The sequence below is a fragment of the Colias croceus genome, chromosome 6 (assembly GCF_905220415.1).
Source record: "Colias croceus chromosome 6, ilColCroc2.1".
NCBI lineage: Eukaryota > Metazoa > Arthropoda > Insecta > Lepidoptera > Pieridae > Colias > Colias croceus.
In genome coordinates, this window is record NC_059542.1 from 8942147 (window position 1) to 8968656 (window position 26510).

The 26510-nt window shown below is 31.4% G+C and overlaps 1 protein-coding gene across 2 annotated transcripts in view; it reads left to right on the forward strand.

The window, feature by feature from the left end:
* The window catches only part of LOC123692570, an 83789-nt gene that overhangs the window by 44104 nt on the left and 13175 nt on the right, over nt 1-26510 (forward strand). For both annotated transcript variants that reach the window (XM_045637327.1, XM_045637328.1), the window contains exons 3-4: nt 24385-24523; nt 25699-25763. In XM_045637327.1, the coding sequence (XP_045493283.1) occupies nt 24385-24523; nt 25699-25763 (204 nt within the window). The remainder of the gene's footprint in view (nt 1-24384; nt 24524-25698; nt 25764-26510) is intronic.

The following is a 26510-nucleotide window of genomic DNA, read 5'->3' on the forward strand; positions in this document are numbered from 1 at the left end:
GAGTAAGAAAGAACATACTATAATTTTATTAATATATATCCTACTTCTACTTAACCAAATTTTATAAGCTACTAGCGGTCCGCCTCGGCTTCGCCTGTGGTACCTACATATGAAAAATAGATGTTGGACGATTCTCAGACTTACCCGATATGCACAGAAAATTTCATAAGAACCGGTGCAGCCGTTTCGGAAGAGTATGGCAACGAAAACTGTGACACGAGAATTTTATATATTAGATTATTGTTTTTCGAATTATTTAAATATTTTCATTTACTTTTCCTAGATACAGGGTTAGTTTTCAATGACCGGCCAAATTTTCAGAAATGGTTCAGAATCGATAACATTTTAGATCTAATGAAAAAAAAAACTTTTTTTTTTAATTAGATTTCATTCCTGTCCGCCACTAAAAAGCGAACGTGTGGACATTACAAAAGCACAATTCAATTCAACAACCTAGATAGGTAGAAGTTAGCACACACATAAATTTGGCGATGCGCGCACGCACACAAGTGCATTGATTCTGGCGGTGTTTACGATTTAGGAAATTTTTAAGACATTTTCAAATGAATGCTATCATTTTTATTTTATTTTATTCGACAAAAATGTTTCAAATGTACCTTTGGTTTAATATCTAGATCTTAATTTTGGCTGGTCATTGAAAACTAACCCTGTAAATATCTCCGTATTAAAAATGAATCTTCATTGTGACATAATATGTAGGAATCTTAGTCATTTATTCTATTTCATTCTATTCTAGAATTGGAATAATTATATGGATTCTTAATCTCATTTGAAATTAACGTAGGTACTTGCAAATTATTGTGGTTCAAACGGTTTACAGTGTAATTAATGATGTATGTAACATATTTGCTTCCAGTTACATAGGGAAATATACTAAGCGGTTACAATTATATTCTTGTTTCTAAAAGTGGCTCTTAAATGAAGAACCCTTCATAAATATTTAAAAACTAACTCTATAAACGAAGCATTAAACCGAATAAAAACGCATGTTACAATAAAACAATCATTCAAAATTATCATATTTATGCCGTTATAGAGACGCGTTGTAGAGAAACTAACTGTGACCCGCGGTTTTACCCGCATTGCTCCGGTTTGGTTGGTCTTAGCGTGATGATACATAGCCTATTGCCTTACTTGATAAATGAGCTATCTGACACCAAAATAATTTTTCAAATCGGGTCAGTAGTTCCTGAGATTAGCACGTTCAAACAAACAAACTTTTCATCTTTATAATATTGGTATAGATTATTTCTATCGGCTCACATGACGTGTTTGTAAGGTTATTAAATTTTCACATACGTAGGTACCACTAATTATCGGGCAGGCTTCTAATCTATTTAACGGAGAACGGATGAGTGGTATTTACACTGGGAACATTGGTACCCTCATAACTTAGGGGTATTTGTTAGAGTAATGATTTGTGTTTTTCGGCAACTTTCTGCGTAGTCATTGTTAAATTCGCGAAATAATATTGGCTTGTTTTACGCTTATGTGTGTACAGTGGAATAAAAATATTTCACGATGACGTATGCTTTCTATTGTTTTTTGTATAACTGCGTCATGCTGTTGTTTAACTACCAATAACCAAGCTACGTTTAATCCAATAAACAAACGTTGTGTACGACTGTATAATTAGTAATAATTATATTAACACAATCAAACATACATATTCAAATATTATAACAAATATTTATTCCTTAATCACTTGTAAATAAATGTTTAATATTGAAGAGAATTTCTGTAGGTATACAAGAACCACCCTCCGTAATACGTGACTTGATTAAAATTAACGTGTCTCAGACTCAAAAATATCGACATCACTTGACGTCCGCCCAAGTTTGGTTACAGTGATGAATAAATAATAATGTCCTGACTAAAATAATGTAAACAAAGTCCTATATTATATTAGAGACAAAGATTGGTTAACAAACGAGTTGCACAAATTCATTGAAATGCTTTGAGTTGAAAAAATAAAGTTTTAAGAAAAAACTACAAGTTGTTGTTTATGTTTGTGGCTTAATAATAAAGTTATTTTTTAGATTTATATTTTCAGAAGTCTATGATTTGCTTTTAATCCGTCTTGTGTAAATGAGCCCCGAATTTGGGATAGTCAAAAACTGTTTCCATGCTCTACATAATATAGAATAATCAATAATTTTATGTATAAAGTTGTTATAATCCTAATTATAACTATCCTTCTGTTCTCAAGATAGTTCCATTATCGCAAAGACTTTGTTTTATTCATTTATAAAGCTCTTCCTTTCTGAATATTTTTATTAGACCGAGTACACATTGTTCTGCAATACGTTGTACGACAGTGTACACCCATTAAAAATAAAGATTTATGAACGGACTGTTCTAATTCTCGACTCTCATATGAGTACATACTTTAAAAGTCTAGGTCTCATACATGTTCGTATTTATTCTATGACCTAAGCGTTCCATATGCATGAACTGCAGACAGACTTAATATAGCCAGTAAAGTTAACTACAGAAATATACACTTAACTCCCTTAGGATAAAGCACTAAATCGTATGTTTGATTTCTCAAGAGTCCATTTGACTAAACATTAGTAAAAGTTCGCTAGCTCTGGAAATAGGGATACCACAAAGCACAAAAAATACCGTACGATAATTTATATTAATTTTCTTTGTAGGAATTAAAGCTTACCTCATTATTATACTTCCTGGAAGTAAGATTTTAATTCAGTTTGTGTTATGATCCCGTGAATATTTTGAAAGGATTTGAATAAAATTGGCCAATTAATAAAATTTTATTAATTTTTCCTGGTATCGCGTAAATACGTGAAATATGTCAGGAATCTATCTAAACTCCAAAATCATAAAATATGAAAAGGATTTAATTGTTCAGTTGGATAAAATATCAAAAAATCTTTGTATGATAAGTGTTTTGTGTCGTACAATTTCTACGTATTCATATAATATGTAGCTATTGATTGTCGTCGATATCGAGTCACGCTGAGTCACGATCTTCTATAAAATACGTGTAGGTACAAAATTTGCATGTGAGTCGTAAACTCCGTACTGTTTATTCGTGAATCTTGGTTAAAGAGTAATCTACGAGCGTTTGCTAAAAGGATTATGAATAAGACAAATCTTAAAAGTTTAGGATAACATTATGCTGAATTAAATTCAATGACGCCTAAAATTTTTACCATAATATTTTTTATTTATTGTGTTGAATGAAACACATGTAGGTAATTTTCGCTTCTCACGTTTTGTATTTATAACAAATGAATTTAACCATTTAAATTTTGTTATAAAGCTTGAAAAATATTTTGCATAGGCTTTAGAATTAAGAGGGTTAAGGGGGTAAGTGTAAACCGTATGGGGCGTGGGTCAGCTCCTACTACACAAACAAATACAGGAATAAATTACGCCACCCTTGCGAATTACATGAAGTACTACTCAACCCGTAACGCATATCCACCCTACTTCTCACTATCCAAAATAAAATATTTATAGGGCAAGCAGTTTTTCTCTTTGATTCAGTGGTTTTATTGGTTCGGCTCTTTCGCGGTAATAAATGTGTTTGGGGCCGCCATAAATAAAATTAGTCACAATGGATGATACACTCCGGCTGATTCCTTCGTCATAGACTGATCGTGGTTTATTTGAGAGTTTATGTTCTTAGAGGCGTCGTTGCTAATTGTCTACTAAATGCTTGGGATAGAAATCTAATTTTAAGTGTTTATGAGACTGAAGTTGGCTGTTTTAATTTATAGAATGGTACAGATATACATTTCCGACTAATCTATATTGAGATAATTTAATATTCTAATGCGATTTCACTAGAATACTTATGTTTGTGTGTGTGGTATAATGGCTTCTTAATAGATAAACCGATTTAATTACAGTTTTCAGAACGAAAGATTTTAGGAATGTTTTAAATGAAAACAATCATAGCGAGATCTATTTACCAGGAAGCTCTTAATCTAGTCATGACAGAATTAGTTTTAGAGTCATTTTCTATATTTTTATGTCTACAATTTAGTAAAAATCATTTTAATAAACTAAGTGGTTATTTGGAAGTACATTTTCTAAGAGAAAAGGGTAAAAGTTAGCAAAGAGGGGAGCGGGTGCTAAAGTGATGTATTGCAGCCATTTGATAGGTTCAGTGGATAGTGAAGCTGTTGAATAGACGTTATTGGTTCGATTTGAGTGTGGATTTGAGCTATTAACGCTTTTAGTTTGAATTTTTTTTTCTCTTTTAGTACGGTAAGGTAAGTTTAACACAATTTACCTAATGAGATAAAATAATTGGTTCAAAACAAACTTTTGCTATTACTTGACTATCATGCATATTGTTTTTCATATGTTTAATTAGTTTCTAACTACATATGTAATATTGATAAAATCACTCTTATAATAACTACTACGACAAATTAAGCTACATCTTTTACATATTTCCATAAAAATTCTTTACCCACAACACTTCACTGCTAATTTACCCAGGTTTTAACGTTAAAATGTTAGGAAATTAGTGCTTTCACTGGTAAAGTAACCCTACGTATATAACTCCACGCGATGTCACACTACCAATATCACGCGACTCATTTAAATTTACTCAAGTATTTTATTAAATTATTTAATAGCCGCATTACCTGCGCCCGACGGTTATGAGGAAACAAAATTGTAAACTAATTTAAGGCTTAACATGGCAATATATTTTAAATTCTTTAACTACTTTCTTAGTGTTCTTTATTATTTATATGAACAGATAATTATTCTAGATAGACCAACGGTATTTCCTAAACAATTCCATTTAGATAGATTGAATCGTTTGAGATACCTACTCAATAACAAAAAATTGCTATTTGTATTGTTCTCCAACTACATCCTGGGATTATCTAGAATTCCACTTACCATCTTCTCTGTAAAGAAACCTCCTAACTTTATAAAATTTGTTTATTCTCTGTTAAGCAACCTTCCAACTTCATAAGTTAAAAACTAAAAAAAAACTAGTTTAAAAAAATCCTTCCGCGCGCAAAAACATCCATACCAACCATACAGTTCTGCAAAAGGATAATATCCAGTGGAATCGCGAAAGCCGAGCATATTTACAACGACTGCAAGTTCAAAAGCTTTTTTCTCAGAAAATAAAGCATTAAACAAAGCCAAGGATTAATTTACAATGTGAAATTGCAGTGAGAGCCAGCCGCGTGGATTAACTACGGTACGTTACAAGCCGAAGGCTATATTCATTACGATTACACAATATTAACAAGAATATTTGGATGCTATTAGAATTTCGGAATGTAGATTATTTAAGCGTGGAGTTGATTCAGATATTTAGTTAAGGTAAGCTTAATTATTTCAAATAGATGTCGTTTGATGCGGTCAATGCCATTTCTAAAAAAATACACAATGCTAAAAATACCCGATATTTTCAAAACATTGCTAGTACAAGATTAGATTTCTACTTTATATTCTCGAATCAGTCAAGAACATTGTTTATGCTAAGATTAAATTTTAACTCTTTATTCTCGTACAAAGTCAAGGATAGTTCCTTAACCCTTAATAACTAAAATTTCCTTAATTTTAAATAAACTATGTGATGTCTGTTAACACATCGCACCTACTCAATATGTTTTTAATACATTTTAATAACTTAAAATTTCAGTTACCGGATCTCATAATTAATTGCCTGTTTAATTCAACGCGGTAGCAGTTCTTAAATCTTTATAAACGACGTGCCATCCAAAATATGTGGCAATCAAACGAAAATCAACCCTCCACTGCTCACATACGGTCGTTGCGACCAAACGCAGTATATCACTAGTTTTTACAAAGGATTATTGTTAATGGTTTCGTTGCATCGAACACTTACATATGTTCGTGGTTACACTATTTCTAGTGGAGCTTTAATCCCACCGCATATATGTATAGATACGGTAGCTAAATAAACACGTCATCCTGTTGTCTTTACTTGATTAGGGACGGGCACGATTTGTAAGGATTTAGGATATTAGTGTCGACAAAGCTAGTTTCGCCCCGTTTCCTACATTGTAGCTCTTATGCAGTGTTGTTTGGGTATATTGTTGGTTTAACAGAATAAACTTTATTGATATTGACAAGTCGCATTTATATAGATTAACATGGCTTAGTGCGTATTTGTTCCTTAGGTTATAGGTACTCCTAGCTTCTTTTATGTTTAGAGTAAATGGCTTTGAAAACTTTATGTTAAGTAAATAGTACGTTCCTCTATTACGTAACAAAGCTCTCTGATATTTCAATGTAGCTAATAGATTATTACACTCAATATAAAGTTTGTCAATACCCATAATATGTTTTGCCACGCTAACATTGCTTCAAAAACTATCCATGTGAATCAAAATATAATAAACGTCAATATACACACAGAATATGAATGGAGGTTATTAAAAACGCACATTTATCCAAATTGTGGAGCATTTGTCAGCGACGGCTACGGGCCGGTCCGGCCGCAGCACGCGCGCGGTTAAAATGCTTTCCATGTAATCCCGTCACCTGCCCGGGGCTACAATGTGAAGCATTTTTATATACGAATCGAAAAATTTATTGACTTCAAACGTTTTTACTTTTCAACTTTAAAGTCCGGATTTTCACGGTATTTCAGACATTTGCTGTGAAAGAGCACCGTGAGGCAATCGATAAATGAAAATAGGGCTATGTCAAAAGTTATTTTTAATGAGTTTTATTTGTCTTCTTTCTTTCTACTTTTAAGGCAATTTTTTCCTAATCATCCAGTATGTCACTCAATAGTTAACAATGAACCCTATTCGAACTATTCCAAATTGTTTTAAATCTTAAAATATATACGTAAGTTCTAAAATAACAATGTGCCAACGAATTTTCGGGAACATTATGAAATTTGCATAGATTTTATGTCAATTTACACTTTAGTAGGCATGAATGATGAGATTACCATTGTTATAATATCATGTGCTGCTAAATAATGTTAGTAATACAATTGTTTAATGATTTAGTCTAACAGACATGTTTCACAATTATTTAGACTAACAAACATATGTTATTTTGACTAATGACAGATTTAATTGGCTGAAGTGGCTAAAGTGAATACGATCTCTATTTTTACAATCAATTCAATTGCAATTTTCAAATTCTATTGCATCAGGTACTACGTTCTATTAATTTAATTATCAAGAAATATATTTTTGAGTGAAAGTAGATCTCTCCATCAAAGTAAAGTGTGCGATCTAGGTGTGGATCTAGGAAACTGCCTGTTCCTCGTAGACTTAACACTGTCTGATGAATTATTTATTTATTTTGGCAGTCGATTATTTATTTATTTTATTTAAAAAATTTATGTACCATTACAATTTTAAATACATGATATTTATTTATTTATTTATAATAAGGTACCTAACAGCTAGTGATACAATTTTTGAGATGAATAAATACCAAGCTACGCCAATTAAAAGGTACACCAATAGGTAGTGAAATAATATACGTATGTGAACAAAGACTAATATAAGAATTTTACAAAATGTGATATTACTTACAGAGAAGGGATTTTAATTTTTTTTTTTAAACATGCATAACACACAAGGTTGAAGGTATACAATATTCTATTATGCTATTATACATTACATACATTTTTAACATATACTGTAACATATACTTTAACAATTATAATATGTGTTCACTGTCCAATGACAATACTTTCGTAATAAACAGTAAAAATGAGTTCGGGCTTCATATTTCATAGTCTCCAAATAAGAGAACTATAGCGCTTTACAGTTTACCTTGCTCTTACGTTACCTACATTTTATATTGCCAGGCTGTTGCATCTGCTACGGGTAAATATTAATATGCAAGGTAAATTAAAAAAATCTGCTTATATTGTGAAAAGTTTGTGAGGATGAGGATGTGACTTATGGATCTGTTTGAAATTTGATACAGAGTTATATTATAGACTGGAATCTGGATAAATACACAAGCTAATTTATTTCTGACTACCACGCGAGTGGAGTCGTGTCCCGCTAGAAAAAAAAATACAAAGATTAACTATTTTAATTGGTACGTTTTGATATGAAAATAATGCTCTTTGTGGGCCAATGTGGGTAATGCGCTTTATTGCTTGCTTTAAAGTGATTAAATACTTTCAGATGTACTTTGCTACTAGATAATATATATTTATCATAGTTTAAATTCCATTCGCGAAACTTAAGTATTAGACCGTCTCAACATAAAATATTCGTAAAGTGAGTCCGGGCAAAAAGCGCCCATTTGCACTAAACTAGTTAACTGGATAGCTTCTTCCATTAATAGTTTTATTTTTTAGTAAAAAAACCCGATATTTTCACGCTTAATTCAATTAAACTTGGAAATGTATCAAAAACATTTCCCTTGCTGTAGATTATTCGCACATTTCAGTTGAATAACGTTTAATCAAATCGAATAAACACAAATAGATGAATATTTATTGATGTTACAGCGGATTTAAATGGTGATTTATATGACATACATACTAACAAAGTAACGATGGTTGAAAGGCTTCATATTAGTATCTCCACGTGTGAAACTACTTCCCTTTATAAAGGCAAAACCAGCCCTCTCATTATATTACACTAATAACGATAATTATTATTTTCTAAATGTCTATCTTATCCGTCAGTATGAATTAGATTTCAATACTATAGTAAATAATTAATAGTACAAAAGTTGAAGAAACATTCCTACAATTCATCATAATAACTCGTCCTTCACTAACATTTGGAATAGAACAATTAATTATATTGAATACTTATTGTCTTGAGGCGTGACGGGTCTCTTTCATAACCTTTATAATAAACTAGGCTACCTAGAAATGTACATAAATAGAGACAGAACAATATCTTTCAGGCGAGAGTTCGTCATGCTTTCTGGTTCCTTGCTTTATTACGCGTACGCCTCCAAATTCTGAATGTTACTGCAAGGGCTTACGGAATAAAATGTTAAGGAAATAAAATAAAGTAATATAAGACATGAGATTATATGTATCATAAGAAACATACGAAAGAAATAAACCTAATTTTGCAATACAAACGTTGATTAGTTGTCAATTAAATATAGACTTATTTTACAATCTAGATCACTTTTAAATTAATAAATTTTAACTGCTCCTAGCACGTATTTCATCACGAATAAAAAAATTAATTTGAATCCCATATAAGCCATTTTTCCTAGAATAAAAAGAACCTTATTTAATTATGATAACATTTCGATGTTACGAATTTTGAAGATAAACGGACAAATAAAAACATATCCAACATACCTTCTTGTTACAACCTCCGTGTCCCCTATTGTGGTATGGGGCAGATGCATTATGCAAAATCTGTTTCTCTGATAGACTTTCTTTAGGGTAAACAGCCTTCTGAGTCCTGTCAAAACGAGAAAGTTTTTCTTCGTTTCCACCGGGAATCGAATGAAAGACCACTCGGTTCTACGCTCACGCGTTATCCGGAGGCGGTCATAACCACTATAGGATGTATCTTATTAATCGCATTATTCTTCATGCAATCCATCCCTTAGGGCTGGTCAAGGTGTGTTTTAAATTCACTCCGATTTAGGGTTCCTTGTCACGTACGTGAAAACCGAAATATTAATATTCCATGCCCTGAGGGCCTCCAGTGGTACGTTGGAAAAATAACGTATGTTATTTTAGGTTTTAGGTTTTAGGTACATATTCTTGGAAATTAAATGAATAAGTACGTAATAAATTTAATCCCGTATGACGTAGCTCTAAATCTATTCGAAATCGATAAAACATATAGAGCCGTTTTAATAAGGAAAACTTTGCACATAAAATCTACAGATTCTTTTTAACAGCCACACAAAAAGTGCAGCTATGCTCCAATTATTTATTCATAAACGTTCATTATAAAAATTGAAACGATTCCCTAATGGAGATCCACCATTAAAACCATTTTAACCGCTTACAGCCTATAAAACATCGATACGTAATAACCATCTCGGCTAAGTGAGGTTATTATTATATAATTTGTAAACTGTATTTACGATCCCACAATAAAATTTACTACCAATTTGATTTATAATACGACCCTAACATTCAATACTTACGAATCTATACGTTTTATTAAGGTCTATTACCGGTCGGTGAAACGATTACGATGTAGGTATTTATTGTTCTATGGCTACCTATATTTATTACTTATACCTTCATATCATATATTGGCTTAATTAATTTCTTCATTTGATATTTTGATATGGGATACCTATAATTAGAACTTAGAACAACTTACAACAACGGAAATTTATCCAAAAATAAGAATAAGATATACATAAATGGATGTCAGCACAAAAATAGTTTAAAATCACCCTTTTGACTGTTCAACATTAAAGGAAGAATAAAGGCATTTGCTACAAGTTCCATATAAAATAATCATTTTGTTGTATAAAAAACTAGCGGTAATAATTTATCCATCTCTTAACTATAGGTGAGGGTTAGTACGAGTATAATTCTCAAGTCAAGCATTAAATTATTACGTCTTTCATATGAAATCGGACACAGTATTCCGGAGTTTGGCATAGTGCCCGAATTATGGTGACATTACATTAGACTCCAATAAAAGTGATGTCGGAGTTCGTTCAAAAATATAGATAAGGGACATTATGTATATATATATGTTATGTTGTTCTTAAGATTATAAAAAATCAGTTATATATAGTTTGTACAATATCCTTTTTTTGCAAAGGAAATAGGTTTTCAAATCTTAGGTGTATCCTACACCTAAGATTTGAATGTGACGATCACAAGATTTTAGGCAGTTTAAACAGACAGTAAATAAAATGATGAAACATTACCATTGTACTTGTACGTGTTACCATGTGTTAAGAAACTAAATATAATGTTGCGAGACGTTCTAGCTTATACAAATTCACAGAAGTACACTAGAGACTTGCTAGATCTTCTAAAAAAGATCAAACCAATAATTTTATTTAAATCGTGGCTGTTTTGGAAAACACACGTATCGCTTACAGCTAATGTATTCGATTTTTTATGAGTCACAGGTGTATTCTAAGGATAGAAAGAGGGTGTAAAGACCAGAGGGTTTTGCGTCCAAGTATTAGCTAAGTGCAGTTTGTCATTACTTAAACTATTTGGAATTTGGCTTTTTAACATAGCACTAACTTTTGGGAAAATTTTAAGGAATTTTTGTTGAAACTATGCTTTGGAATATCTCGTCATTGCTTGAAGTAATGTGTGAAACTTCATTAGTAAATTGTGACGATATATTTATCTTATATTTTTTACTAGCGATCCGCCCCGGCTTCGCCCGTGGTACATATTTCGCAATAAAAAGTAGCCTATGTCCTTTCTCGGGTATCAAAATATCTCCATACCAAATTTCATGCAAATTGGTTCAGTAGTTTAGGCGTGATTGAGTAACAGACAGACAGACAGACAGAGTTACTTTCGCATTTATAATATTAGTATGGATTTATCTTATATTATATTGCAATAGGGTTGCTTGATATGGAAATGTTTTAAACTGCGTCAAATACAATTCAGTTTCGAACAAGCGTTGGAGAGTACTGAAAAATTAAATATCGGATTAATTTTTTTATTTCAATATAAATAAAGTCAGTCAGTTTGTAGAATTTAAAATTTATCCTAACGAGTAAAGACTCATTAGGTGTTTGCGCATTTTATCAAAGTTTGTTGTAAAGAAAATAGGTATTTAATCTCGAACTGTATTAGAAAGTCTAAGTAAATTTTGTTAATATCAAAGAGTAGATTTCGCCATAACAATCCCAGTTAATTGTATTGTCAGACTCGTAGTAAATCTATTAAGGGCCGATTTTTCAATGCTTGGATAAAACTTATTCGTCGAATAATGTATAAAACTACCATTTTAATAACGTATTCTAATTGCCCGTATTTGACAGTTTACGTGACATTTTAATATTATCGTGTAATACTTTATTTGACGGATAAGTTTTATCCAAGCATTGAAAAATCGGCCCTAAATAAGTGATATAAGTGAAATCACAGCGTCGCGTCGTCGGGAACGCAAACTTTATATCAAATGCAGTAGACCATATTATTGTAGTGGCGGCTGTCAAGAGCATTCTACTCATAATATTTCTATATTTTTACGAAACCCAATATATATTGAGTATTGAAATGTTCATCACATTTCATGCAACGTGACGTTAACATTTTGGTTTAATCTGAAGAAACATATTTCAGTATTATATCTAAGACTAGCTGCTCCGCGCGTTTTCACCCCTGTGCCTCCGCTTCTGTTGGTTGTAGCGTGATGATATATAACCTATAGCCTTCCTCGATAAATGAGCTATCTAACACCGAAAGAATTTTTCAAATCGGACCAGTAGTTCCCGAGATTAGCGCGTTCAAACAAACAAACAAACAAAAAACAAATTCTTCAGCTTTATAATATTAGTATAGACAATAATTATTATTATCCAGTCTTTGATTTGGAACTATAGTAGCAAAATAATGGATCCAAAAATAAAACTCGAATCTCTACATTTCTTTTATTTTCATATAATGTCCGTTATACTTACAAAACATAACCAAGTAAATATAATAATTGTAACAGCATAATATATTACATAATTGTTCTAATACACGACTATATAACATGTTGTACATGACTAACCCAAAGGAACGTGTCCAAATAGCAAGCATTAAGGTGTTGTAAAGCTATTCCAACATGAATGTTAACACGTTTACATACGTTTGTATATATAATATTATAGCTATATGTTCGTTTATATATACGATGACTAATACTATTTCTCCTTAAGATATTTATTTATTTGCAGAGCTCACGAAAATGCTTATTAAAACTATTGTAAGGTAATTTGAAAGGCAGTTTTTCACATTTGATGTAGATGTATGAATGTACGATGCACAAGATGTATGAATAACCTAGGTATAGTATAAGTAAATCATTCCTTCGATAAATACAAATTACAAATACTCACTGTGTTTATAAGTAAAAACAGTGATGAGCTTTCTGTGGCTTTATTTGTAACAAACTTTTTTTTTATTGTCTCCTCGAGGTATCGTAACTTTTGTAAATACATAAAGAAATAGATTTAGGTACTTAACATTATTAAACAATAATTGTGAATTTATCAAGTCTTTAAAAAGAGTACAGATTAAGATTGAAAAGAAAACAAAATGAGCTTTTGACCAATACCTCTAGGACCTACCTAGGACCTTAAGAGCACGTCAAGAGTCTAGACTCTAGGTCTTATGCTTATCTACTTCTTATACAAATACAACTGATCTACACTAAATTAATCATTCTTTCCATCACATATTATCTCTATACAATCTAGTGTAGAGAAAATATTTTGCAACTTTTACAAAATATACGCTATAAATATTAAATATATATTGAACTACTTTTTGCATATTATATTAGATTCAATGCAATGCATATGGGTAAGGTCAAGTATCAAATTACAGTAAACCTTGACCCGTTTACATTTATATTACAGCTTAAGTAGGTACTAGGTATAAGATGAATTAGCTCTACTTGTGTAAAATTTACCGCTCTTTCGCTCTCCGGTTTTGGTTATAAGCTGTATTGAAGTTATTTTTATTACTATACATCAAAATATTAAGATAAAAATTATACCTTAAAACATTGTAAATTTAACATTAAGTGCAACGACCAAACTTCGGCTGAAGGATGTGAAATTATTTTTTCGAAAATGAATGCAGCGTTACTCAAGACTCTATATTATTAATGTATATGTTCCCTAAAATCTGTCGTTTCTGAATTATAGCAGAAATAATATTCTTACTTTGTTTAAATATTAATATTTTTACATCACAAACCGATACTTAAATTCATTTCAATACAAACATTAATGTTCAACGGTAAATATTTCCAACATACAAAACGTCCAATTGTGTAAAGAAATATAACGTTATTATATTTCCCTCGGTCATTGCTTTAATACAAACGAATCGGAAAAAGCCTCAGCTCCAACATAAAGACTAACGCGTAAACCATTTGAACTGCCTCAATAAAAAAGAAAAAGAAAATGGCGGCCTACTTACAAGAAGTCAGGTGTTTAGAAACGACGTCCATCATTAATTTCCATTCAGTGCCGAATCACAGGAATAACTTGAAATAATATCGCCGATATTGGTCTGTATAATTTTTCCGTGGACGTGGGTTTCTTTAAGAATTATCGTGTTTTATCCTTTGGTTCGTATAATCAAGATATCTTAATGTTTCCATTTCATCTACATCTTCAATGTTTTAAATTGTTTTATAGTTATATAGGTAATCCTCTATTAGTTATAACTATGCAGGTTGTACGGATAGATTAATGTGTGTGACTCAATCATGCAAAATTGACTAAACAGAGCGGAGTAAAATTTGTCTGAGAAATAGATTATATTCTGTACTAGATTATGTAAAAGCTATTTTACTACATACTATATTACCACATATAATCATAAACAAAATATATAAAATTGTATTTCAATATTAATACAAAACATTTCCTTTCCTCCTATTATTATTGTAAAAATTTTTAAATGAAATAAATAAATAAATAATAAATTTTCCTAGAGAAAAATATAAAGCCATACCTAGGTACTTGCCTTTACAAAGGGCCGCAGTTATCGAGACCAGTAACAATCGTTTACTATTAATGTGACAGATTCAATAGCTCCACTTCTTAAATAATGATCGATAGCTTCGTGATATTTGGTTTAGATGTTTCTTACTGAACTAAGTAATTCAAATCGGATTATAAAAAACAAAACAAAGAACAAAGGCTTTCATCCTGTATCTAAATATTATGGGTTGATTATAAAAAAATAAAAACGGCCAAGTGCGAGTCGGAATCACGGATTGAGAACTCCGAACAAACTATTTTTATTATGTTGTAACTTAAAATTAATGCATTTAGCAATTTTTCCTTTATCTGTGCTATAAGACGATGCCATGATGCAAATTTCAAGACTGTGATAAATGGAAGTACCTACCCTGTAGGTTTTGATTTCATTCAATTTTCATCCCTTTAGTCATGAAAATTTCACCGTTAGGAAGCAACATACGCTATATTATATTTCTCCAAACAGCTAATACATTCTAAACTTTCTTTATAAAAAGAAGTGTACGCAAGTACTTCTTTTTTACACGCCACAGCCGTTCCCCATTGTGTAATAAAAAATTCCATTGTTTCAGTTTTGTTTTTCACAAAAAAAACGATATAATTCGAGAAGGTTCTCGAAAGTTCAATTTATCTTTTAAGATGAGATCTGGAAACGTAATAAATAGAGAAACAGTTGGCATACATAAAATCACTAATATTCAGTCTACAGATTTTCATCAGTACGAAAATCTTCGCTTCTCCAATTAAGATTAAAAAACAGAAGAGCAGAAATATTAACATCTCTACCAATTTCCGCATCAATGCAAAACGGTACTTTATTCATTTTACCTTTGGCCAATTAGCCTTTTAAAGCAAGCTAAATTCTTTTTCCTTTCTCATTATATATTTTCTATTATAAAATGTTTACTCTTATAGAAGTTAACCTTAATTAGTAATATATCCACCAAATTAGTATATGTATTTAGCATATAACGTCCCTTCTAAAGCTTTCATAAAAAAGCGGTTTCTATACGCTCATATTATTTTCATGTAAACTTCAGCAATATTATTCTTTTAGGTAAAAATTAATTATTTAATTAAAATGTTTACCTTAAATAAACGTTACAAAATGTTGGATCTTGATTTAAACAAATGAATCCTCGGGCGAGTTTGATCTTTTTACACTTGACGATTCGGAGCCGATGTCGGAGAGAATGAAAAAATGTACTTGCAAGGAGAATACTTTAGTAATACTTTCAAACTAGTAGTTATGGCCCTTTGATTATAAAAATTTTAATAAAAGGTATATTCAAAGATAGAATAGGGACTAAAAACACTCTACTTGTTACATACTTCTCTAAAGTATTGTAGATAAAACTAAGACGATAAAAAGTCTTTCTGTACCTACATAAAGATACACAGTAACAAGAAAAATAAATGCACTAGAGTTACAATCGTAATAACGCATCAAGAAGTAAAAGTTGCAACAATTGACAACTTGTCAACACGATACGATCACAACGCGACACGACAACAAATCGTACACTATAAAAGTAGCCTCCAAAGGCTTTTCATGAGTTATTAGCCAAGTTGCCTGAGCATGGCATTAATTTTGTCTGCTCACTTGTTACGTGCTATATTGACACTGTTATTATGCGAAAGTTTGTTAAGTCGGGAATTAAACATGTAACGTCGTTTACTTGCCTTGATTGATAAGGGACGGCTTAGTGCGAGAGTTAATTGGAATCGCCGAGGATTTTCTTTATTGTTCGAGTCATACTTGATATAAGAAATTATGTGGTGTTTAAGCTATAATTAACTGATTTACTAAGAATAACTCATTAAACGAATAATGATTTCAGGCAGCTTATAGAAACATTTAAATATTATATGAAGCCCCAAAAATAACGAAATTTAAATTAAAGCTCGTAAGTATAAATATAATGCGCAAAGAAAACTATGTAGCCGCTCTATGGAATATAAATAAACATTTTTTTTTTATTCTTGTTATATCCTACCGTGTATAGTGTTGTTCCTACGGAATGGGCACCTAGTTTCTTAATTCAATTACCATAAAGATACTGTTGTGAATGAATTACTTCTGTAAATATCTCATTTAATGAAATTGTACTTTATGTAACTCTACTCATTCATATGAATAAAATAGAAATTTAAAAAGCCCTCTATAGAAATGACATAGTACGGGGACCTCATTGAAATCAAGCTGACACTCTTTTTGTACCATAAATATGTTTTGTTCCAAAATATTTTAATTTGCTCTTTGCTTTGGCCACCGTCCAACCTATGTAGATATCGCTACGTAAAGTACCGTAGTTAGTATTACATAACGCGAGGTCAGGTCAAGATATAGTATAGCACATGTAGCGCGAATACATGTTTTAATAACCTCTTTAAATATGTTTATTTCATTCGAAACTACCGCATTTTATGAACAGCGTCAAGAGAAACAATTTTAAGTTGCAGCAGGGACGATTTGAATTCCTTCTTCAGCAAGTCGCGTCCCATAGTCATTCTGAATTCCTTGTAAACTGCAGCACGATTGTTCAAAATACTACGAATAACTTTTATAATAGTGAAATATAAGAGTAGTGTAGATTTACAATGGACTACATTTTATATTTTGTTTGAAATTTTTAATGAAATTTCAGTTCTTCGAAACGATGCCGTGAATATTTGCCTACATAACGTAGTGTTTTAGTAAATTTTTCCATGAATTCATTCCGTTAACAAGAATATTTTATAGTTATTCTGTTATTACTTTATTATATTTTATGCACAAATTATATACGAAGAAGAAACGATACATTATTATTTATTTCGCTCCTTGCAAGAACTCTCTTCCAGAGTCGACACTCGTAATTTTTTCCATTTACAAAATAACGTATCACTTCTGCGATAATCATAATCTACTATTATGTTCACGGTTTCCTCTAAATCACATTTCTAATGGGATATCACATTACAGACCATAGAAACACCCGCCTGACAGTTATCAGAATTTCTCCTAGAAATAGAAGCCATTTTGTACAAATAGGAAACTTGTTTTCGCCCGTGGCTTCGCCTACGCAAATGTCTACCTTGTGATAAAATATAATCTCAACGGTCCTGTGAAATAACTCCGTCTATTTTGCGCCCGACAAATAAAGTAAGCAATAATGTACTATCCTAACAAACATATAAATTTATTGCCCAGTTTAGCCGTTGCATGCACTATCTTGTTTTCAGTAAGTGCTGTTTTTAAACAAATAACGTATTTCGAGCCAAAAGATAGTGCAGTAAAGCTTTACATAGATAAATTGACGAATTATTTATTAGTTAGTATATTTTACCAGTGAAATACAATTCAGATACAAATGTGTATACTGTATAACCACTGGTGCAATGGTTACTGAGCTTATCGAAAACAGACCGACAGATGCGGCAATTAACTTTGTTTGATCGTATGGAGATGCTTAAATTACACAAATAATACATTTCTTAATCTTTTCATCGATCGCATCGATGTAGTAGTAACTGAGTTAAACTCAGCAAATTGCTGAGTTAAACTCAGTTACTACTGTCAGTCAGTTAGTTACTCTGTCTGTTCGTGATTTATCAGACAGACAAACGTTGAAGAAAACATTGTTTTACAATATTTTTTGATAAGCTAAATTAGAACAAGTAGGTTTTTGTAGTAACCATGGCAACGAAACTGATTAGTGATTACTACTGTTACAAAATGAAAACGCAATGTTTGCTTCGCTCGTGCACTGACATGAATAATTAGTAAACAATGCACAGCTTCCTGCGGATATCGTATCGAGTCGACGGTTAATGACTATTGTTTTCCTTCAATAACGAATGTAATTTGCATACAAAACTTACATAGGAAGGCTTTAAAGTTCTAGGTTCATTTAAACGCTATCCATGATATTTGTATGTGAGTCAACACTCAAACTCAATAGCTTTAAATAGAGTAAATATCATTTAAATATATGGACATGTTTTCTCAAACAATATACTCAATAGTGTCACTATAAACCTGTTCCAAAGATAAATAATAATAGATTTCTAATCTGATTGACCGATTGGTTTGGTTGGTAGTGGCCCTGCCTTCCAAGCCAATCGGGTCGTGGATTCGATTCCCACCCGGGGCAAATATTTGTGTGATGAACATAGATGTTTGCTCTGTGTCTGGGTGTTGAATATCTATATAAGTATTTATTTAAAATTATATATGTATGTTTTTCAGCCATCCGGTTTCCATAACACAAGCGAAAGCTTAGTATGGGATCAGATCGTGCCGTGTGTGAAAAATTTTCCTGAAATATGTATTATTTATTTTATTAATCTACACCTACCACCCTTATATACCCACTGTATAAAATCCTACGCAGCTAGTCTTTACTTACCTATATGGGGCTTCAAAAGAATAAAACTTAAACCAATCAATCAATATTAAGTGTACAAGGGGTGTTAATACGAAGCAATTCTTTCACTGCTTATTTTAGTAGGTACTACAGTTCCAATTCTTTCGTTTAATTTCTTTGAGTGCGAGCAATTTATTATGGGCAGTTGACATTTATAGACGACATTTGTTACTTACTAATATTTAGTTTAGATTAGCTATAGTATTACGGAAAGCTGTTTCAAGTATCACCACACTTATTACTTTGTTGGCGGGTAAAATTTATCTGTATAACGTACGTCTTGTTATTTACATAGATTTCTATGGTATGAATGTCTTCTATAGAAAGAACTTCTTTTAAAAAAACGTTGCAAGCTTTTCTTAAAAATAAAAGTAATCTAAGTTCATTACGTTAACACTAACTAATGAATAATAAAAATAATGAATAGATACACAAATAATTTGAATAACGATAAAAAAATATAAGAAAACCCTTACTGAAAAAGCTAGTCAATATACAAATAAGTGCAATAAAGCATAATGTACGTGAAAGCAAACAGAAACATATTTAAAAATCACAGTATAATTTGTAAACGTACCTGCAATAATTAATACCATTTAAAATGATTATGAAACCTGAAACAACGCCACGCCGCGTAATAAAAATGATTTAATAAATCAACGGGCGGCGTCTCTTAATCGAAATTAAGTAATTAAGTGTACCCGGTTAATTTAAATACAACGTTCCTTGTGTGTTCAACCGTTATACAAGGAGACCATTTAATTTGGCCGCTTATTCAGCGTCGCGTTTATAAACACCATTATTGCACTATCTAAAAATCTAATTCAAGCTTAACTTCAGGTTTTTTGTAGGGCGTGGTTGAATGCTTGATTAAATTCTGAGCCACTTTGAAAACAATGAAGTTGCCATGATGCTTGCGCTTTTCAATATGGGTTTTAAGCCTTAATTAGGATATTTAGACTAGTGATAGGTAAAAAAATAGTAAATGAATAAAGAAGAGGTACAGGGTACTAAATCAAAATATTAGTTGACTATTATTATACCCACCTAATCTACTATATAAAAATAAGTATCTAGGGTTTTCCTTCCTGACGCTATAAGTAACTCCAGAATGCATTAACAGATTTCCACGGTTTTGCATTCGTTGGAAAGGTCTCGGGCTCCGTTAGGTTTATAGCAAAGAAAAAGTGTCTCTGGTGGCGAAACAGAGTTCGCCCGGTTTGCTAGTAACCTATAATAAATGCGGAACTTCAATATCTGACTTTACATTGATTTTAAATCAGAATAATTAACTTTGTCCCCTAAATGTTGCTCCTTAATTTGACTGAATAATGAGAGATATATAAAATAATACCATGCTTTTATTCCACGAATGATAAGGCAAAGGTGAGCTTGTAGTGTATTCCGCCAATAATAATTAAGGCCAATGTAATATGGGTCTAGCTTATTACCATAATCTGGGCACGATTCCAAACTGATCAGCTTCTGAAGAATAATGTAGAGAAATATTAAAAGGCACTTAACCTCATGGTATCAGGGAAACCCGCATTGTAGTAGTATTTGCTACCGATATACCTATGACCCTCACTCTTTAATTATATATACAAAGGATAAAGGATCGACTAATCAAAAGACCAATATTTTTTTTTCTTTTCAATAGGAATGTTATTTGTAATTTTTTTTCCGATTACCCAGAAAAACAACTAGTTAGATTACAATATAATGTATGAGAACCTATCTATATAAACTCCAATTATCACCCTTAACAAAATGATGTCGTTATTGATAATTAGAAATAACACCCGACAGCAGCTTGGTTAAGGGAATTGAATTGGAGTAATATATTTATCTTTTTAAAGGCGACGGCGTAGAAAATTACATTATAGTGCAGTTTTATGTTGAACAGACGCTAGATAACTGATTCTTCAGTCTATTTAATTTTCTATGCGTCATACAAATTTATTCTTTTTCGAAAGAAGAACAGCATACTGGAATTTTTCGTTCCAAATCTTGAAGTGTCCTATTTTATTTCACCCCTTCAAACGGTCGTATTTAGGGCAGCTTTAAAGAAGAATATTAATATTTAACGTCTTAAAGAACTATTATTTGTGTCAGTTATTTTTCTACCTATCCTAGTTAACGAAAAAGTGTTTGAGCATGTAAAATGTATGGAGAGGAAGCCAATACTGCAAATGTTACTGACATTCGAGACATCCTTATTTGGTTGATTTGTTTTTAATAAGTTATGACTTGGAATAAGATTATGCATACTTTGCCTTTATTAAATAAAGCTAGGAATTATAATAATGCATTGTGCTCTGCTTAAGATTTTTATTCCATCCTCTTTATATACACACTTGACCACGGTTCACATCACAAAGGATCCCATCTTCATAGCGTTCTAGTTAAACATTACCGTTGTGTTACCGTGATGTGGGATCGTTAACATCTCGACAGCATCCGTCATTCATCGTACATCTCATTTTTATTCATGTCAACTGCAAGGGGCGCTCAAATGATGCACGCATTGTACTATAATTGCCGGTTCATTGCCGCTTATTGCATATAATACGACCACAATGACTATATCAAACGGCTTTTTGAATATAAATCAAGTTGGAATAGTTTATTTTGATCTAATGTTTGCTGCGGCTGGGAATTGGGTTAGCTCGTTAATCTCTTTTACTGTTTTTTTTTCAGATTAGTTTGAAACGCTTTCAATCCAGATAGGCTTAGATCAGAATAGAACTCAATAGGTATTGAAAAAATTTTATCCAATGTATAATGGACTGGCCAAATGTCTTTACTTGAATAAGAGTTCCAAGAGGATAGCCACTTTTAATTTTTAAGCCTGATAAATATCAATTAAATGAAGCATGAAAGGAAAAAAATGTTAATTTTATTTGGACTTTGAAATAAAGTATATAATAACAAAATGCCACTACTTGACTCTCGCAACACATAAATAGACCTCCAAGATCTTAAATATCTGATACATTAAACCGTAAAATAAAATTAACTGCGTTAAAAACAACCGACTTCAAAAACGGAAAAGTAAAAAATAAAAAAGATTTGATATTATTAATTACTACATATTATTTAGATGTGCTATTTATTAAATAGGTTTGATGTCGGTGCACGGGCTTAATACTAAGTGCTTAGTGTTTGGCACCGACTTCAAACCTATTTAATAAATAGCACATCTAAATAATATGTAGCAATTAATAATATCAAATCTTTTTTATTTTTTACTTTTCCGTTTTTGAAGTCGGTTGTTTTTAACGCAGTTAATTTTATTTAATACTTTTTAGTGTAATTTTCAACACGAATCAAACGAGCCCAAACTCGATAAAGTTGAGTCAATATATTACTGAGTTCCTATGGCCACCTTCCGATTCCATCATCAAATCAGCTCTATGTCATGATAATGTTTCATCGCTATCCAATTTACACACTTATACAAAATTTCAGCTCAATCGGTTACCGGGAAGTGAATCAAAGTTACTTGCTACATTCCAATTAAGTCATCGAGTACAGACAAAAATGCTCATAAAATAAAAACTACTGGGCCTAGCCGAATAAAATTTTTATGGGACCAATTCGACACCATTCTGCATCGAACAAAAAAAGAATCACGTAAATCGGTTCAGAAACCTCGGAGTAATCGGTGTACATACATAAAAAAAAAAAAAAAAAAAAAAAAATATACCGGCCGAATTGATAACCTCCTCCTTTTTTTTGAAGTCGGTTAATTACAGTATGAATGGTGAACCTCCGTCGTATTCAGGGATGTCCGTCAAAAACAGATTAGCTTATTCATTTATATTCGAAATCTCAATCTAAATCTTATTTACCAATAGCCTATAAAATGCAATAGAAGAGCAAGCACAACGTTAAAAAGGCTGTTTTCTGTGAAATATTTAGCAGTGTGTGTGAAATTCCTCGAGTCTATTGAGTTCGCACGATCTGACTTCGAGATTATTGTGTTGCCGTTAGTATAGCAGCATTTTTTCTATATTGTGCCTTTATGTGTTTATGTGACAGGAAAAGATTAAAGACAAGCGTGTCGATAGAGGTGACAAAAGATAACTGGAAACTGCTGAAAAACAATAAATAAGAATGTGCTATAAATATATACAGTATATATTTGATAAACATCTAACGATTTTATAAGGTGAAGAATTTGTTTCATTTCAAGGTATTAAATAATATATAGCAATTGTACCTACCCATTGCTCATTTGTCGATAAAGTTTGCCTGTACAAATCATACTACCAACAAAGAAGAGCAATATTTACTTATATTTCAGTTTTTTGATACAATATCATAAAATTACAACTTGCAATTTTTAATATTAAATTCATACGAATTTACAATTCCATACACGTAATAATTTTGTACCTGGAAAAGCCCAAGCTATATTGTTATCATTCGTGGAAGGAATTTAAAATCATTAGGTATTTATTTGGAAGGAATTTAAAATCATTATTCATCTGATGCACTAATTAATAGATATTTCTAGAGAAACCAGTTTATATGAACAATGCTTTTAATTTCATATTATCTGAGTAAATGTGTAATGTAGATATTGGTTAATATTGACATGGTCTTAGGACGTCGTCTCTATAAATATTAATATGTACTTGCATTGATATGTGAAGAGTAGTTCGACTCATGAAGACGAGGCAAAGGATACATTATATAACGTATTCCTTATTTATCCATACATTAACTGTTTACAAGTACACCTTCTCTACGTAAATGCATTAAAATACAGTTTTTACAAACTTAACACTAAAGGATTTTAAATGCGATTTATTCATTATATTATTAACGACGTTTTATATCATGAATACAAGTAAATCAATCACAAGAAAATACCAAGATTATTTTCACTTTATTCAATACTAGCTTACCGCCCACGGCTTCGCCCGCTTTGTCTCAAACCTAATAAATTATACACTAAAACCTATCTCCTGAATCACTCTATCTATAAAAAAAACCGCATCAAAACCCGTTGCGTAGTTTTAAAGATTTAAGCATACAAAGGGACATAGGGATAGAGAGAGCGACTTTGTTTTATACTATACTAGCGGTCCGCCCCGGCTTCGCCCGTGGTACATATTAACGTTTTCTCTACATAAGAACCATCCTCGTACTTCAAGGAATATAATAAAAAAAGAATTATCGAAATCGGTTCAGCCGTTCTCGAGTTATGGAATTACAACGAAAAGTGGCATTGATTTTTATATATTAGATAGTGACGTAAGCTTCAATCTTTACCACAAAAATTAAGCTATTTCTTCGTTCACAGGTTGTACCTTCCCCACCCGGTGGCAAGGCAAGTGGTTCCAGTCGGGTGTGATACAGCCGATCCTGATAGAGAGCAACATCCTCTCCAATAAGGGCCGCTGCCTCTCCTCCGAAGGGGATAAGTTCTTGATAGTTGATGAGTAAGTGGCTATTTGGTTTGACGTGAGGCAATTTTCAGTTTGAAAATATTTTTTTTTACCAGTATAGCTGTAAGGTCTAAGTTCAAAGCAACGGTCTAAGATTTAAACACTAATGTACTTACAAAGGTAATGTAATGTATCAAATGCAAGAGTGCACTTTTCGTCTTGATTCAATTTTTTTGAATATATCTCCAAGCCTTTTTTATTAATAAATGAATCACAGAAATTATTTAAAACTGTGTTTTTAACTACCTTTTTATTGTATTCATAAATATTATATTCCTTTAATTATTTTAAAATATAAAATAATTAAAAGGAATTAATTAAATAATTATTAATAATTAAAATTATTTATTTAATTACTCCTATGCTCTAGAAAAATTAATCACGTTACAATATATTTAAAACTGATAACGTCGATTTATAGTGTGACCATAAATCGATGCACTGATTAAAATTTCGCTTTGATATCATATTCATTAACATCGCTTTGAAGTGTCTCTAACCAAAAAATGATAACATTAAACGTGCAGATAAATCACAGTTACAAATGAAATTATTTCACTTGTTATCTGTTAAATTTTATGAAATAAGGCTGAATTCAGCGATAATTTTAATGCCAGAATTATGCGGAGATATTGTCTTCTTGCCTGTCTCAGAGCTTGATCGATACAATCTCCAGACATTTATCATGGCATTTTCGCAATCTGTATAAATTATGAATGAGTTAAATGAAATGTGAGATGAAGATGTCATTTTATTTTATCAAGAGTTGGATTTGGGAATATTTTAGCGAAATGTTTTCAGATCTTGAACACCCCTTTTGAAACGAATTAAACATAATAAAATATCTATCATCATTGTGTTTCTTTGAATTTATCAACATAGTACTTTTATGATAGTGTAGCTATAAATTATTATTACATGCATTTAATAAATCTAAACATAGGTAAACATGCTCCACAAAGGAAGAGGATTTGTAGATTTGGAATCTCACTGCATTAACCTGTCGGTTTCTTTTATGAAAACAAACACATTTTATTCAACAGGTCCCTTCACTTGGAGATAAATGAAATCTCTTATTCATATTCTAAATAAAGAATACAATTGGAATCCAAAAAACCCTCGCAGAAATAATTTATGTATCACTACAAAATTGTATTCTTTTGTTATAGGAAAGGCTGTTATCGTTGTGTAGTGATGCATGAAAAACACATTAATGTTCTACAATACAAGGAAAGTAAGTACATTTTATTTTTAAACAACTAGGGACTCTTTCCGACTTCGTTCGTAAAGATGAATTTTCATGTTTTCACAATATTAGGTCCCTATGTAGAAAATAAGGAAATATTTTGAAGCTATTTACATTATAGTTAGTTCAGATTCGATATTTTTATTACTTTCACTTATAAACAAATTAAATTATTCAACTGCCTAATTACTCTTATAATAATAATTATTTACGTTTGCAATAGATAAACAACAATTGAGGATTAATTTTTGAATGTAAACAAAATAAAAAGAGTAGATGTTATGCATTTGAATTCCAACGTTATACACCAAGCAAATGTACTGAAACTGTAATATCCAGCTAGATGGCTGTAAAGGACAAAGGCGTATTTCTCAAAGCACCTACATTCATCTTGTAAGCGCCTAAGAAACAAGTCCCATCTTAGTCTTAGCGTGTCCGAATTTCTTGAGCTATTTCGTGCGGCTTTAGCTTAATATAACCAGTTTCTTTTTGTCTTCATTATGACTGATACAATTAGAAATAGATTTCGTAATTCCCATCACCAAATCCTTCTTTATAAAGATGGAAAATCCCACTGAAAGACTCGTTATATTATCGCTCTTACAAAAGGATTTAAATAATACAATTTAATTACAGAACTAATTATTCGTCTTGCTATTTCCATATGTATTGTGTTCATAAATATTTCTTACAAAACGCCCTTAAATTTCATGGTTTACATGATATGACTCATTA